This window comes from Pristis pectinata, chromosome 2, assembly GCF_009764475.1.
Source record: "Pristis pectinata isolate sPriPec2 chromosome 2, sPriPec2.1.pri, whole genome shotgun sequence".
Classification (NCBI taxonomy): Eukaryota; Metazoa; Chordata; class Chondrichthyes; order Rhinopristiformes; family Pristidae; genus Pristis; species Pristis pectinata.
Genome location: NC_067406.1, coordinates 113,572,087 through 113,590,660, shown reverse-complemented (window position 1 = coordinate 113,590,660; position 18,574 = coordinate 113,572,087). Strand labels below are relative to the sequence as shown.

The 18,574-nt window shown below is 38.6% G+C and overlaps 1 protein-coding gene across 5 annotated transcripts in view; it reads right to left on the bottom strand.

Annotated features, from left to right (window-relative positions):
• The window catches only part of dclk2a (doublecortin-like kinase 2a), a 272,001-nt gene that overhangs the window by 43,928 nt on the left and 209,499 nt on the right, over window positions 1-18,574 (bottom strand). For all 5 annotated transcript variants that reach the window (XM_052035871.1, XM_052035879.1, XM_052035888.1 and 2 more), the window contains 4 exons: window positions 17,515-17,623; window positions 12,725-12,782; window positions 7,518-7,637; window positions 2,645-2,791 (listed from right to left, as the gene is read on the bottom strand). In XM_052035871.1, coding sequence (XP_051891831.1) covers window positions 2,645-2,791; window positions 7,518-7,637; window positions 12,725-12,782; window positions 17,515-17,623 — 434 coding nt within the window. The remainder of the gene's footprint in view (window positions 1-2,644; window positions 2,792-7,517; window positions 7,638-12,724; window positions 12,783-17,514; window positions 17,624-18,574) is intronic.

The window sequence follows — 18,574 nt, the reverse complement described above, 5'->3', positions numbered from 1 at the left end:
TATAACTTTATCTATTTTCTCTGAAAACAAATCAGCCTGCTCCCGGGATTCAACAACATGTCTTTCTGTATTGAATAGAAGGTTCAATGTAGTACAAATTAAGTGCAGAACAAACTACAAGACATGCAGTAACAGTGGCCCTAAAGCTGACTGCTACTTGGGATTCAAGATCGGGATTCAAGATCTGGTTCCAAGGCTATGAAATGGCACTGGCTTCCAAAAGTAGACACAGGTTTACTTGAGTCCTGCCTATCAGGAAGAGTACACATTAAGTAAAGTTAACATTGCTTCATTGCATGAAAACATCTTCACCGAGCGTGGCTTAATGCCTATGGAAATGCGAGAAGAGTCTTTGACAATATTAATTGTGAACAATATTTTAAAACAGAAGTAGAGTGGGAAACGTAATTACTTAAAGAATATGATATGAGATGAGAAATGCCAGTGCCATTCAACTGAAAGACGCAGCTAAAATCCAATGCCACACTTAAATTAGAAATGCATTTGATGCATCTTTCAAGGCTTCAGGTTGTCCCAAAGTTTTTTCACAGTGAAGTATAGTTCCTGTTGTAATGTAGGAAATGTGGCAGCCAACTTCTGCACACCTAGCTCCTACAAATTGCAATTTGTTAATGTCCAGTTAATACATTTTGGTTTAATTGAGAGACTAGAAACAATGTAAAATGCAGAAGAGATCTGTTCAAAGATACAAAGAAACAAAAAAATAGGTGGATTGTGATTCCCTACAAGAAGTGCAAAAAACTGAGAAAAGTAGAAAAATTGTGCTTAATTGCAGATGTCAGAAAATTACATAATTCTGGTCATACTGTAGCAAATGGGTAAAATTACCCATAGCACCGAAGGAAACTGGCAGAGAAAGTGTTGCATAGAAACTTGAAGGGTTAAATCTCCAAAAAGGAGTTTAGGGTGGGACAAGTCCTGGAATCATCCAAGAAAAGAAAACAGATGCCTTTGTTATTATTCCTATGTATAGGAGGAGGACAAATTATCATTCTAGTATTCAAAAAGAGGGAAGAATTAAGTTGATAGTTATAAACCAGTTAGCATTAAATGCATATGGAGAAAAATGTTTGAGGAGATTACAATGGATGTCATGATTGAATATTTAAAGAACACAAATCTAATAGAGCCTATTTGATAAAGTGTCAAGGTTTTAGAAATAAAATACATACTTTAAAAAAGCTGCTTTATTGCATTAGGATGATTTGTAAACTAATGGACAAGGCTAATCCAGGGAATTAAGGTACTTCGTTTCTCAAAGGTATTTGATCAAATTCTTTAAGGAAGGAAGTTTAATGCTGGTACATGACTTGACAATGGCTAGAATGGGGTTGAGTACTTGGCAGATTGTGGCATGAATTAGAACACTCTCTGCCGGAGGAGAAATGACCAGTTAAATTCTAAATGGTTTGATGTGCATCCATTACTGCTCGTAATAATTGTGAATAATAAAACAAAGTGTCTAATAATATTATCAAATTTCCTGATGAAACAAAGCTCTAGGGGCAAGTACTGAGCACAACTGTGACTGGTCCAAATCTTCTTGAAGATAGACAATTATGTAGATGGATGGAGATGAGGCAGATGGATTTTAAAATTAACACATGTAGAGTAATACACAAAGGAACAGCTAAGGAAAAAAAAATGAATTTACATAATTTATTTCAGGTCCCAAATTACTTCACTGTCATATGAAAGACATACAGTGATTGAATCAGTGCAACCAGATAGACTCAGAACTGGTCAGTTTGTGGATAAGTTGGGCCTCATAACTGTAGCTGGAGCACCTTCCAGTTTCAGGCTAAATACACTAGTAATGTGCAAATTAGGGCCCAGTGCAATGCACAGGACCCCAACCCTAAAGAACAAATGGACATGACACATGCTCACCCATTTGCACCAATATTGAGCAGCCTCGCCAGTTGGCCTTAAAGGAATTGTTTAAACAATCTTCACCTTTTATTTTTGTGGGAAAGAAGGGATCAAGAATTTCAGCTGTATCCACCTTCGTCACCCAGGATCACTTTCCTTCTCATGCCCGTACAGTCATCTGCGTATGTGTAACAGCTGGCTACCAGCTTGGTGCTTAAAGTGGTTCAGGGGAGAGAGGATTCTGCTGACCACTAGCAATTATGCGGTAAATATTTAAATCATATTCAGTGTTTGTATCTTCTATGCTGAAAACACAAATTTGATAGTGTTGTTCAGAAAAAAACTGATTTTGATCTTGCTCACTTACCTTTCCATAAAAGGATTATAAAATGTTAAATATATTTTGAGCACAATAGCACAATACCTGGTTATCACATCCAATATAATCTGGGACCATTCTAGTGTTGAAGATACCTTGAAAAAATGGATAAAATAGAGGAATTTTGCAGGAAAAGCTTATTCCTCTGTGTCATTGTTGACATTATCTATTTTCTACAAAGACTATGCTCACCCAATGATAAATTATTACAGCTAATATCAGATTTATTCCACACAGATTTGATTAACAGGGCATATTTTGTACACTGCCTTAAATCATAGATAAAATGAGTACTAACATTTTGTATTCACGAATCGCACATACACTGCAGGAATAAAAATCATCTACCATGCATTTGGTCAGGAAACATACCAACAAGTTCTCTGGCTTGATGTCTCTGTGCACAATGTTGAGACTGTGGAGATATTTGAGTGCAGAAGCCAGGTTGTACATCATTGCACTGGCATCTCGCTCTGTGTACTTAGTCGATGATGTTATGGCATCAAACAGGTCTCCACCCTGCCAAGAAAGTAAAAATGATATCAATGAGCTGACAACAGCCATGTGCCATGACATGAAAAGGTGTAAAAGAACCTTTTAGGGGAAAAAAATCCAAAGTCCTTGTGGTTCACTCCTGCAAGATTCACAGCATGGTTACAGCAAGGAAGGAGGCCATTTGGTCCATCAAGTCCATAGAGGCTCCATGCGAGAGCAATCCAACTATTCCCACTTCCCAACATTTCCCCACAGTTCTGCAAGTGCTATGCAGATATACCTGCCAATCTTTCTGCTTTTGTACTTCTTTTAAAATGTGCCCTCTATATTGTCCCTTTTCATCAAAATATAACACTTTGCATTTCTCAGCATTGAGCTTCATCTGCCACTTATCCACTCATTACACCAGCTTGTCTACATCTCCTTCCAGTCCATTATTACCTGTTTGAAAATGATACCCTGAAAGTCTATCAATGATGTATATTAAGAATAGCACAGGTCCTAGCATCCACCTCTCCAGAATCCATTGTATACTTCCCTCTATTGCAAAGCACAACCTTTCACTACTACTCTCTTTTCTGTTATTTAGCCAATATTTTATCCATGCTGCTGCAACCCCTTTTAGTCATGACCTTCAATCTTGATGACAAGTTTATTATCTGCTACCTTATCAAATATCTATTAGAAATTCAGAAATAACACAACCTCATTGACTATCTGTACAATTTCATGTAAAAACTCCATCAAGTTAGTTTGGACCATTTGCATTTAACAGACCTATGCCAACTTCCCCTAATCAATCCTCAGTCATCCAAGTGTCTACTAAATTTGTCCTTGATTACTGTTTCTAGAGCTCTTTAATCAACTGAGTAAAACTGATTGGCCTATGGTTTCTGGGTTTATGTTTAAACCCTTGTTTGAACAAGAGTCTAACATTTGCAGTGTTTCAGTCCTCAGGCATCTATAGACACTTGGAAGATTATGCCAAGACCTCTGCAATTTCCTCTCTTACAATCACTTCCCATTGGGACTGGGAAGAGTGCACAGGAAGTGTTAAAGAATAGACTTAGTCTTACATTTGTACTGGAATTGTCATTTGTTCTGTAAAGGGCTTAGCTTTTAAAAACCCACAACTGCAACATAACAGGTGAGACCAAGGGAAATGAATTCAAGAACCAGGGATACATAATACCCTGGCTTGAGAGATAGTGATCAGGTGATCAGTAAATCCAGAAGGAGACATGCTGGCCTTGGGAACAACAGCTGTGATGTCTAATGTGTGTTCTCAATAAATTATTATTTTGACCTCTCAGTAAGCATCAGCAAAAATCTTTTCAAGCAAGGATGTAGGGATTTGACCAGTCTCCTCAATGTAAGGTTACTTTAACCGGAATTCCCAATTCAGTGTGTTAGCTGGGTCACTAGACTGTGCACTGAAGGAAAGTGGGGTAGCGTCTACACAGGGCACCTAAGGTAAAAGGAGGTGAAATTCAATATACACAGCAATAGGAAGCATAGAGTCAAGGTATAACTATTGAGGCATATTGAATAAACCACCAGTTCCAAATTTCCCAATGACCCACACTCTCTAGTTGAGAGTGGAACTGGGACTCCTAAGTAAGAGGAGGTGAAATTGGAAATACGCAGGTACAGAGACATCCTGATTGAAGTCAATTGAAATGAATGTCAATCAGGATATATACAAGCCACCAGTTTTGCATTCTATTCCATATCTAGCCTTATCCTCCAAGTCTTTCCCCTGACTCCCCTTGAACATAGATGGGGTCAGCACCAGATGCATTAAGTGAATGCATCCGGGCACTTGTGCAAGAATGTTGTTCTGGCAAATTTTCAGTCCCTTTTAATACAAATATAATAACTCACCTAATATGTTGAATATTTGCAGAAATAACAGAGATAACAGTACTCAGGAGTCCCAGTTTTAAGTTTCCAAACATTTTAAGCTGCATCTTTTTTTTTACAGCCCTTCAACATTGGTACAAATCAGGATCTAGTTTAGGTCACAGATCAATCTTATTCAGAAACCGAATTCTAAAAAAAGGAAGATTAAATTTCAGTAATGGTATTGGTAACTTAAATTCAAATCAGGATTCTGACCACTAAGATACAGCAAAAGCTCTCTGAATTTAGATTCAACCAATATTGTCCAGTTTGATCACTTATGTCTGCATTACAGAAAAGCAACTAGAGAGTTTGGGAAATCTGGAACTGGTGGTTTATTCAAATCGCCTCAATAGTTATACCTTGACTCTATGCTTCCTATTGCATACACCCACTAAAATTATATTTCAAATGTCATCTTTTTCTTAACAGTCAATGAATTAAACAAGACATGTTTTGTTCATCAATAGTGAAGAGATTAGAAAATGAATATCTTATTCAAAGGGCCACTGTTCATTCTCATTACAATGCAACACCAGAATCACATCTCTACATTCTGCCTTGGGCATTTTATAATAAAAATTGAGTTTAGCAGTAAAAATCTGAGCATATAATTGAACATAAGTATTGGATCCTGAGGGCAATAGACTTAAAATACCTGGATGCATACTACTGTCATATTTATAATTCTTCTTAATGGACATCTTCAATAAGATAGATGCAATTTTGATCATTTAAGAGAGATGTGCTTACTAGATGACATTCCCTCAGGTGCTGTTTGATATATTTATATTGTTACTGATGGCTTTTGATTGATGGACACAATTACATTTCACCTTAACCTCCCAAGAACCAGCCTTGAAGTACAGACAGTTTTCAGCATGGGTAGTGTTATTTATAAAAAAACCTTTTCATAGTTTAATAAGTAGACTTTGTCGCTTCAAATTTCAAAACATTTACTGAGGAAGATACGATATGTAATTCTTGGAAACTAATCGTTCGATGCTTTTCCTTATTAATATATTCTCCATAGCAAAGAACATGGGAGTGGATTAATAAAAAAAGAAAATATTTAACTTTTTCAACACTTGATGAAAATACCTTGAAAGGATATCCATGCTTGATTTTCTTCCCTGGGTTAAAACACTGAAACTCCAAGTCAGAACCAGACTCTGATAATTATAGAATACAGCTAACAGGGAATTCTGGGTGTTCTATAATTCTCTTATACAAAATATGTGATGATTTCACTTAATCCTTAGATCCCATACAAATGAAGAGCAGTTACCTAAAAGGAAAACTTCTGAATGTTCTCACCAGGAATGTGCTACACACTCACTTTGACTGGATAAAATGGAAATGAGGAGTTAAAGCTGTGTTGCAGAATATTTTATTGCTGCAACCTGAATTATGAAACAAAAACATTTGATTGAATGTATTATCTCCTTTAAGATTTTGTAAGTTGTAGAGAAAGGATGGACATGAGGCTGGTGCACTTGCACCAGAGATGGAATAGCAGAACCACGTACATCCATATTCAAGTGTCGCTCACTGATCAGAGAGGTATGCGACAAATGGAATCAGATCTGCAAATAGTGAATGACAATAAGGAGAGGCCATAGCACCTAACTTTTATGCCCCTAGTTCCTTTCAAGTAATTTCATGGTTAAGCACATCGTCATTCAACCTGCAGCACACCAACTCATCAAGCAACTTCCTGATGCTTTCACTGGGGAAGACACCTTCCTTATTTCCTTCATGGAAAACTGACTCCAGATTTGCTGAAGTGCGGGTTGGGATTGATAGCAGTTAAATGTACCACCCGGCCACTATACATAACGTGGAAGCATTTTGAAACAATAAGGAATTCAGTTAAATCTGCGCCCAAGTAGTCGGTAACCAGAGCATGCAGGTCAATCTCCACTTCCCAGGCAGCAGTCATGAAATTAAAATGAATTTAAAGTTCTTTCTCTACTTTTCTGAGACTTTGAGATGGAGGGAGGAGGAAGTATAAGGAATGGGGAGATGGCTACTGAGGAGCAGAAATTGGGGATGGGGTGGGAGTGGCAATTTAGTTGCACTATGACTTGTACCCAAAGGTGTTAAAGCTATGGCTGACCAAATAGCATTTTGGGCATTTTTCAGATATACCCAGCAGTGGCTTTATGCAGGCCCAGGTCTCCACACATAGGTTTATAATGCTGGATTCACAGACCCACAATTAAATACAGAAGCACTGTGGATAATACACAGGGTAAGGGCTCCTCACCCTTTTAGGTTATTCAGTAACCTAAGCATTAAACACCACTTACAAAAGTGGATGTTATATACTTAAAAGTGGAACCAATTGAAGCAATAGTGGTAAAATTTTGGACTGTTGGCAGGAATAAGAGAAAAGCCAAGACAAAAGAATGAAGAGAATGTTAGTCCTAAAGTATTTCTGTAAAAATATACACATCCCAGAACTTCCTCAGAGCCACTGCTGATGCTACTACCAGCTCAAACTAATATTAAATGTCTCATATTTCAGTTTGACAAGAATTAAGGTGGTGAACATCTGGCCTCAGTCTAGCACTTACATATGAATGCATCACCAATTTTGAATGCAGGAATGAGACAATACCAATTTTTGCCCCAGTTTTTTTATTCCCAACAGTTGTTTGGAACTCTAATTCTGACGATCTAGTAAGGGCTGACCCTCGCAGATGTTCCTTTATTCAAGGAAGGGATTTGAAGCGTACCACCTCCACCAACTGCATGTACGGAGAGGAAAGCTTGCCATAAGCTCTTCACAGAGTTATATCCATTCCTCAGCACCCCCAGCTCCACCCTCACTGATTCCTCTTACCTTGACTAACTCCATTACCAAGTAGAGTTCTGTTGGTGTATCCATCTCTTCAATTAACATGATGATGTTGGGATGTTTAACCTTCCGCAGCACTGCCACCTCGTTTTCAATTAAATGCTCCTAAAATAAGATTACAAATGAAATTTCACCAACAGCAATAAAGAATCAAAATAAAACAGGCTTCTTTTCAGTGAAAGCTGCAGGCATCCAAATTCAACTCACTTCAAAGAATTTCTCTCATTTGTTCAGAATATTTGTGAATCTTTTCATCTAGAGTTAGTTATTGAGTTGTTTTGCTTTCCTGTAATATCTTTCCTTATCCCCCTACATCTGCTCTCTCTCACATTTCAAGATTTTTTGATACATTGAAGACTATTTCAGCCCTTTTTTCAAATAAAACTTCATCAACTTTGTTTCCAATTTCTAGTTCTGCCTTGTGTGCTCATGGTCCATTTCCAGCTCTTTCCTTCTCTTTGACATCTCTGTCACCATTGTCTACCAAACTTCATTTGCAATAAGCTAACTGGTAGCTTGATTAAATTCCTCCCACTCCACTTCCTGTAAGGAATTTGATCAATTCTCTCAGTCTCTCAGTTTCTCAGTCTCAATTGCACTTGTTCTGATGATTCAGTTCTTACATCAGTGCTTTTGATGTACATCTTTATCCTCAACTGAGTATCCTCCTTCACCATGGATGACAGAACCTATACATATTTCTGTCACATTTCCTGTTTTCTCTTCACATTCCTCCTTCTCATTCCTGAAACCTCATTAGCCTCCCATGCCACCAGCCTCCACATATGATGAATCAAAATGTTCCCTTTGGCCCACCTCCAGGATGGTATCACCATCAAACCTATCTTTTCCTCCTCTTTTAGCAATCCATAGGACTGTTCCCTCCATGACATGCTGGTCCAGTCCAATTCTTCAAATAGCCTCAATGCACCTTCCTCTTTCACAGCATCTACCTGTGCAAGTGCAGGAGATGTAACACCTGCCTTTTTAATCCCTCCCCCCCCATCCTTCAGGGCCCCAAAAATGTGCTGTCCCTATGAAAAAGCATTTACTTAAATTATTTCAATTTACAATACTATGTTCATTGCTCATGATGTACTATCCTTCGTATCTGCAAGCTAAAAAGCAGTTTGGACGCTGCTTGCTAAAGTACCTTTGTTCAGTGTGCAAGTATAACTATGAGGTTCCAGATGCTTGTCAGTTTATTTTTCTGGTCCTTTCCCACTTTGACCTCTCAGAACTTGAACTCCTTTATTGCTCCAGTGAAACTTAAAAGAAGTTTGAGGAACAGTACCTTGTCTTTTGATCAGGCACTTTACAGCATTATGAGCTCAAAAGTTAGTTCAGCAATTTCAGGAAATAAACACGGCTCCCTTTTCTTGGATTGCGAACACCAATATTCCTTCTACCCCTTCCAGACTTATCTTGTGTTTCTTATGCCTTTACCACACACATTTTTGACTTGTACTTTCACTCCTGGCTTCTACTAGATCATGGGCTAGTTATTCTTTTCTCTCCTCCTAATTTTCTTTGCATCCATATATGTTTAAAAAAACTGTCTCATCTCTAATATTTTTTCCAATTCTGTTGCAGAGTCATCAGCTTAAAATGTTCTTTTAAATGTTCTTAAAAGCGTTCTTTTTCCCTCCACAGATGCTGTCCAACCAGTTGAGTATTTCCAGCTCCACAGTTTTTTGATTTTGTAAACAGCATTGATTGTTTGAGATACAGTATATTGTCAACCGAAACTCCATTTTGGTACAGTTTATATATGGCACAATATTGTGGGTTGTGTATAAATTACAAACACACATCCCCAGCAGGCAAGGCATCTGCCAGCTAGATGATATCATTAAGTTGGTACCTACATTTTATTACTGAGATTAGAGATAAAACCTTTGTCACAGAATAGAATCAAAGAAATTCATGGCACAGAAGCAGGTTAAAAACAAGGTATTTAGGCTAATCCCACTTCCCAGCTCAGCCTATTGCCCTAAAGGTTTTGGGATGTCAGATGCCCATTCTGGATTTTTAAACAGGACAAAGGTTCCTACTGCCAATATCCTTTCAAGGAGTGAGTTCCAGACCACCATAATACTTTGTGTGAATTTTTTTCCCCCCAAAGTCACTCTGATTCTTTTACCAATTCATTTATGCCCCTATTCCCTAGTTATTAGAGTCATAGAGTAATACTGCATGGAAACAGGCCCTTTGGCCCAACCTATCCATGCCAACCTTGTTGCCCACACTTGGCCCACATCCCTCTTAACCCCTCTCATCCATGTACTTATCCGTGTCTTTTAAATGTTGTTATTGTACCTTTTAAGTCTTTCACCTGTCATCTTAAATCAATACCTTCTAGTTTTTAGTTCCCCTTCCCTGGGAAAAAGACTATATGCATTCACCTTATCGATACCCCTCATGATTTTAGACCCCTCAATAAGGTCACCCCTCAATCTCCTACCTTCCAAGGAATAAAGTCCTAGCCTGCTCGACCTCTCTCTATAATTCAGGCCCTTGAGTCCTGACAGCATCCTCATAAATCTTCTCTGCACTCTTTCCAGTTTAATGATGTCTTTTCCATAACGGTGACTAAAACTGTACACAATACTCCAAGTGCGGTCTCACCAACATCTTGTACAACTGCAACATAACATCCCAACTCCCATGCTCAATGCCCTGACTAATGAAGGCCTGAGTGCCAAACACCTTCTTCACCACCCTGTCTAACTGTATCCAAACTCTGCTTCTGAAGAAAGCAATATTTTCATTTCTAGTGTACTTAGATCACAGTGAGAACTATCTAGTGCCCTGGTTGTGCACAGCAGGTACAGCTGCTGCCTCACAGCTCTAGCGACCTGGGTTTAATCTGGACCTCTGGTGCTGTCTGTGGCGCTTGTACATTTTCCCTGTCATTGTGTGGTTCCCACACTTGGGTGCTCTGGTTTCCTCCCACATTCCAAATATGTGCTGGTTGGTAGCTTAAATGGTTCCAGTATATTATCCCAAGTATAGGTGGGTGATAAAAGAATCATGGGGGTATTAATGGGCTTGTGAGAGAGAATAGATTATAGGGAAACAAGTGAGGGAAGAGGATTGCTCTAGCAGCTAGCATTAACTTGTTGAGCCAAATGGTTTCTTTCTCTGTTGATATGAAATAGGTTCATCAAAATTTTTAATACTATTATTTATTATTAGAAATTGTATTTTAGGAATCTTGATATGCTAAATGGGTGCTGTATATAGCTCCAATGCTAAATCCAATTTCACAAGAAAATCACAAAAGCCACCATTCTTGCTTTAATAAATTATAATCAATTTGCAAATAAAATTGATGTTCTATAGTGGGAGATCGCTTTAATTCAGTTCACTGTCTTCAATGGGATTTATTCCTCATTTTATTATGAGTTATTTACAAAGTTATAAGTTGCAACCTTTTTATCCAATTTCTGTTTCTAAGTGATTAAAAGGAGTCCCACATGCTGAAGGCATCATCACACCTGCAAAATACGATGGATATATTGTGACACAAAGCACTGGTTCAATTTCCTGATGGCCAGAATTTCAATAGGAAATGGGTACAAAGACTTCAAAACAGGTCCACTTAGAAAGATTGGTGCATATTGGTGCAATTTCTTGATATTTAAATACACAGGTTCATTTTACAGCATGAAAGGAAATTTGGCACACTGCTGATCTTTAAAAAAGCTCTCTACTTGGTTTTAGTTCTGTATTTTTAATTTAAAAAACATGCTTTCTCAATTTGGCCTTTGTGATACTTTACTGATAATGAATTGTTTTTAAATAAATATATATTTTAATAAATTCATTTCTACAGGGCTGAGTACTTGGACCTTTGGTTTTTGTAATATGGCACCACCGCTGGGTCCCATGGGCCCAACTCATCCATGCCGATCGTGAAGCCTATCTATGCTACTCCCATTTGCCCACATAAGGCCTGTATCTCTCTACTTCTTTCCTACGCAAGTACCATATAACAGGCAAGTTATATTTGCACTGGGAAGGGTGAGAGGACATCTAAGAAGATGTTGATGGGACTGGAAAATTGCAGCTATGAGGACAGATTGGATGAGCTAGGATTGTTTTGTTTTGGAACAGAGGGGCTGAACTAAGACTTAATAGTATATGAAGTTATGAGGGGCTTAGATACAGTAAAAAGGACGACCTACTTGCCTTTGCAGAGCAGTCAACAACCAGGAAGCATAGTATTAATGTAATTATTAGAAGGATTTGAGAGAAGAAGGAAGTATTTTTCACCCAAAGTCGGTAGAGGTCTGAAACTCACTGCTATTAGGGTGGTAGAGACTGAAACTTTAAAAAATACTTGGTTGAGTACTTGAAGATCCATTACCTTAAGGATATTGGACAAGTCAGGGAAGGTGGGTTAAGGCTGGGCAGCTCTTTTTAGACTGGCACAGACACAAAAGGCATCCTCTTTGTTGTACATTTTCAGATTCTATGATTTTAAAGATTTTTTAAAAATGTTTTAAAAATATCTTTAATTATATAATTACTTAAATCAATTCCAGCTGTTTTTAAACACAGGTCTAGTTACGATCTGAAGCTTCATCCATTCACAGGATGATGAATGAACCACTGTCTTAAAGTTGTTGCAAAATATTGGTGCAGCTGCAGGGCCAGTGAGTTCATTCTGGTCCATTGACGTCCTGTTCTCAATAAGCAATAACTGGGAAATGATGGACATAATTAAATGGTCATTGGTTTCCTTTGGATACCATTCGGATGCATTGTCCAATGAGAACTAAGTTAGCATACAAATATATGAGTGGCAGGCTAGAAAAGGCGAACTCTTCTGTGGAACTGTCTCATACGGTCAAAGTGCAACTGAACTGTATAACACCGATTATCTTCCTATGTATCAGAAGCCACAGAATTTTAGGGATAAGGCAAACTAAAAACACAGAATAAAACTCTTCAGTAATTTAGTGCAGGACATATGGGAAATTCCTCACTGACCCCTAAACGTGATTAAGCAAATTCCAGAAAATGCATTGCTCCAAACCCATGTTCCTCTGTAATATTGTATTGTACCTGATAGTCCTGACTCTATGCTTTTTGCCAGATGAAAGTGCATGAGTAATATTAATTGCACATTCCAAAATTTAGTCAAGTTTTATAGGAGAACAACAACCAGTGGGAAATCTTCTTACCTTACCACTGCACTTGGCCTTGTCGATTATTTTCAGTGCAAACTCCTTGCCACTGGACCTGAGTAAAATATAGGTACTTAAGTATCTTCTTCATGGTACAAAAATCATTTTCATTCTGTAAGGATATTTTGAAACATTTTCCCTCTTTCAAAGTGGAATTTCCTTCATCTCCACAGCTGCTCACTATACTACCAGCAAGCTTTATTGTTATTAACATTATTATTTTCAGCTGGCTCTTTGGGTTCTGATCTAGTCTAGCTATTGATCCACGGTCACTAATTGATGGGGAACTGTATAATTTTTCCATGAGGATTTTTACAATAACATTTTTATATAAGCTATATACCCCAGTGTTTTGCGAGTCCTCACCAAGAGAGGTATATTCCCCAGTTGTGACAATGGGCAAATGGCTCATCACACCTTCTAACAACAAGTTTTGTGTCAGCTCAATACTACTTTGATCGTATGTGAAGCCTGAATCTGTACTAATTGATAAAACCTGCTTACTGCACTTAACACATTTATCAGATTCAAACTGCTAAACTGTGCCATTGTATAAGATAATATGTGGTGAATTCTTCTTAACATATGAAGTAGAAGGAGTGTTCTTTGATCCTTTGGTGAACCAACCTTGCAGGATATAAATCTCTGTCCCGTGTTTCCCCTTAGTACAGCTTCCACTGAAAATCTGAGTTCCTGCATGCAGTGGTGTATTCAAGAATTCAAATTTGCTGGCTTTTGGAGAGGTGTGCTGATGGGTTCTTAATGTTATAAGGTGAACATGTATGCCTACTTTTGCTTGATAATAGAGCTTTGGAAACAATAGTGGAAAATTCTTCACACAGTTGAAAGAGTAGGTTAGCTGGAGACAGCCAAAGGATAGATGAACAGTGAGTATGGTTGACTGAACCCACACTCCACAAGGAGCAGCTAAGCAATGATTCTCTCAATATCTGTAGTATCAAACTATCCTTGGAAGTAAGGAAGATTATGACTCCAGGAATCCTGCATACATAGGCAAATATTTATGACAAAATATAAATATTTCAGAATGAAATTCTAGGAATACATTGGGAAACTCTCAAGGAACACTCACAACACATTGTCTGAGGAAAACATCTGATTCAGTAGACTTCATCAATTGTGTGATATTCCAGTTACATTGCAAAGAGCAATATCTGATATTTTTTCAAAATATAATGACTATGATGATGATATCATTAGGTCTGGAAATCTAAGTGCCATCAATTTCAATGGAAGTGTCAGGATGTGCCTATTTGGAATTTCCACTGCAGATATTGCTGGAGTAGCAGGCAGTGAGGGGGATTCCCTGGCTTAATTAAATATGAGTGACAGGCCTTGTTACTCAGTGACCACCTACCAGAGCAGGACAGGCAGGCAGAAGAAGTAGGAGTGGGCAGTCCATCAAAAGGTTTGGTGTTTCTACCAACCCTCCACTATCATTGCCTTTCCTGCAAGCTGAGTTATATGATTGAAAGCTGAGAGGCAGATGCTTCACTTTCCCTGTCAGACAAGGTCTGTGGTTATACCACATTTGGGAATTTCCACAACAAACCAACAGCTTTGGTCATAGCCCTCTCTAGCATAAATGGGCAAGCTTGGGGTAGATATAGATCCTGATCCAAATAAAATGGATAGCAGATTCAAAGTCATGGGATTTCTTTTATATTTCTGGTGGACAGATGGAAATGTTGGTAAACTATCAGTCTCATTGACTCAACTACTATAAGCCACGGTTGGGAAGACAAAGTAGCATCAGCATTTGTTTCTGTGGGTTATTTTTAATCAAATTTATTTCTTTAAGTGTAAAATTAGTTAACTTTTATTTCTATAAACCAACGAAAACTGCTCTTTTCCTTGGCTGGTTTCTTAAGGTTTACAAACACACACATATTGAAACAAACTTTTGGAATAGAGTTGACCAAATTCATTTCTGGGTGGAAATTGAGTGAATCAGATTTCAAAACTGTACTGACAACAGCTTCCATTCCACCTGATTTTAATTCTGGGTGCCAGCTAACTCCAGCAAACTTTCTGTAAATAAAGGTCTATTCATGCGATGCACTATATCCACTGCACATTTCATGCTCACCCTTCATTTATTTAACATTCTTCCATTTCTCAGGTCACCCGAGCTTGCTATTCAGAGCTGCTAAATGCTGAAGTTCAATTGTCCCATTGTCATGCCATTGCTGATGAATTGGTTTCTTTTAAAATTGCTTTCCTTCTATTGCCACTAAATCATATTTTGGTTACTCTTGTCCAAGAAGCAAAATCTCTGGAGGCATTGAATAACTTGGGAAGCTGGGACAAAGTTTTGCTCCATTTTGCAGGCAAGCCCAGAGATACAGCACTTGTTTGTTTCCATCTCTGTGGACAAGTTATGCAACAGCAGAATGGCAATTCACCTTTTAGTGCAGGAGTTATCATTTGCACCCATGATCCCTTGCTTATGCGGTTATGTGGAATGGGTTGGGGCGGGATTAATTGAATATCTCTTTCAAAAGCAGAACAGGCAAGATGATCTGAATGGCCTCCACTGATACACTAAACTCTCTCACTCAATGTCATCCGATATATGAATAGAAACTACATCATGCAAGTCAGTGATTGTCACCCAAGCAACTATCACTAAAAGATTGCAATAAACATTAAATGTCTTTTCCTCTCGAGGTAAAATGAGGTAAACATAACTGATGCCAAGAAAAAGAAACTGCATAAGTGTCTGGTATGTTAACGGGATCGTGTAGTTTGGAGTTTTCATCTATTTCTCACATTCTGGTAACTGCTAATGCCTTTTGTCCCATCATCAGTATCCAATTAACAAATTATATTCACTGATGTGTGCAGCACTTCCTGCTCTACCAGACCAGCCACATAAATATTGAGACTACAGCAATAGATCAAAGAATGGGTATCCTGCAGTGAGCAATTTGCCACCTTACGCCCTATGCCATTAACACTATCTACAAGGCACAAGTCAGAAACATGAATCGAGACTCTCCACTTGTCTGGAAGAGTGCAGCTCCAACAACATTCAAGAAACTTGACACCATACAGGACACATCATTTTATGGCATCCTCCCTAATACCGGCCTAACATTCACTCCCTTGACCATCGGGGTGCAGTAGCTGAAGTGTACACTACATACAAAATGCACTGCAGTTATTCAAGATGGCTACTCTGATAGCAGCTTCCAAGTTCATGAATGTCCACCACAAAGGAAGATAGGAGCAGCAGGCACATGAGAACATGACTTCCTGTAGGCTCTTCCCAAGTTGTACACTATCCTGACTTGAGAATACATTGCCGTTCCTTCATTATTGCTGGTTCTAACTCAGAACTGTGGACAACATTCACCAGAAGGACTGCAGCAGTTCAAGAAAGTGGCTTACTATTACGTTCTCAAGGACAGTTAGGGATGGACAATAAATGCCTTGCTAGTGAGGCTTACATCCTGAAAAATGAATATATAAAAGTAAATGAAAAGCAAAAAACTGCAGATGCTGCAAATCTGAAACATAAACAGAAAATACTGGAGATATTCAGCAGGCCGTGCAGTATTTATAGAGAGAGAAACAGAGTTAATGACCACTCATCAGGACATTCATTTCATCAAACACTGGTTCTGATAAATTCTGATGAGTTCTGATGAAGGATTATTGACCTAAAATTCATCTTAAAGATGTTGGTTGAGGGATAAAGATTGGACTGGATAAAACCATAAGACCATAAGACATAGGAACAGAATTAGGCTATTCAGTCCATTGAGTCTGCTCCACCATTCTATCATGGTTGATTTATTTTTCCCTCTTCACTCCATTCTTCTGCCTTCCTCCTGTAACCTTTGGCACCCTTACTAATCAAGAACCTATCAACCTCCGCTTTAAATATACCCCACAACACACACAAAATGCTGGAGGAACTCAGCAAGTCAGGCAGCATCTATAGAGAGAAATAAACAGTAGATGTTTCAGGTCGAGACCTGTCATCGGGACTGGAAAGGAAGAGGGCAGAAGCTGGAATAAGAAGGTTGGGGAAGGGGGAGGAACACATTCAGGCAGGTGATAGGTGAGTTCAGGTGAGAGGGGGAAGGTAGGAGGGTGGGGGTAGGGGAGGGGGGAGATGTAAGAAGCTGAGAGGTGGTAGGTAGGAGAGTCAAAGGGCTGAAGAAGAAGGAATCCGGTAGGAGAGGGCAGTGGACCATGGAATAGAGGGAAGGAGGTGGGAATAGATAGGCAAGTCATGAAGGCAGGGGAGGGGTTGGGCAGATCATGAGGGTGGGGGAAGGGGAAAGAGAAGGGGGGAGGGGGCCACAGGAATGAGAGAAAGAGAAAAAAAAGGGGGAGAAGAGGGGAGGGGTTACTGACAGGTTGGCCTCAACATCGATTTCCCTAACTTCGCGTTTAGAGCGTTTACCAGGTGAGGTGCTTTATCTAAAAAATGGCACTACTGCCAGTTCAATACTCTTTAGTACTAGAATATCATGTTTAGTTACACTTCTTGCGGGCTGCCCCCAGAACACTCTATGCAAAAGATGAATTTCACTGTGTGTTTCGATGTACATGTGACTAATAAAGATATCTTATCTTAGAATCTTCTTAAAGATGTGAGGATGCTAACCCCACCATCACAGATTAATGTATGTAGGCTAGGTATTTTGTTATAAACAGAGATACAATGAAAACCTCAGTAAAGTGTTATGCAAATTTGCCCAGGGGTTGAATCATATCCGGGGTGTTTCTTGCAGAATTACAATAATACTTACCGTTCTACACATTCTTTAACAACTGCAAAATTTCCATCTCCAATCACTTTTCCAACTTTATATTTATCAAGAATAGTCGACACTGGAAAGGATTTATTCCCATTCATACCTGTAGAAAGAGCAAAAAGAATCCTCAAGCCTAACTGGTCCATGTATATCCTCCATATCACTTACCGTTCTGTTATCAGGGATTCACTGATTCAGCTTGCTGGCCATGGGCCCAACTCTTCTCTTCAGAAATAATGAATGTTCACATAGTACACTGACTTAGCAACCTTTAAAGTGGTTTTTCTGCACTAGCATTGAAAAGTTAATATTTTCTTAACTGATGTCTCTTGAAAATAACTATTTTTTGGATATTTTCTATTTTATAAGAAGATAATGAAGATGTCCAATTTAATTTCTTCATTCTGAATTTGACTCATATAATACTGAGTTGAATGGTAAGAAAATCCTGAGTGAAATTTGTTATTTTGGTTCATCAAGGACAGCATTGAGAGATTATTGTTGTATCCCTTAGTGCTGTCCCCAGACCACTTGTTAATGCCTTAAGCAGCACGAATTTATTTCTCCTAACTCTTCTAAAAAATGCAAAATTTTTATAATCTCCTTTATCCTAAATCTCACTTCTCAATTTTTTTAACAACTAATTGAGATAAAGAAATAAGAGCAGAAGGAGGCCTTTCAACCCAAGAGCTTAATTCACTATTCAATTACATTATGGCTGATCTGTACCTCAGCTCTGACTTCCCTCTGTATCTCTCAATGGCCTTGCCAGACAAAAACATACTAATCTTTTGAAACTCCAAACATCTGAGAATCCTCAATCTAAAAGGTGAGAGAATTCCATATTTCTATTATCCCTTGTGGAAATGTATATTGTAGCGGTTGCTACCGCGAAATAAAACAAGACGCTAGTCGAAGGATTGTCAAACAAGAACTGGTTTATTTTCCCGCCTTGCGCGGGCCTTTTAAGGGAGACTGTTCCCGCCCAATGCAACCGGCAATGATGTAAGTACTTCGTCATCAAGTCTTTCCCGCGCGCGGGTTCTCCCCATTG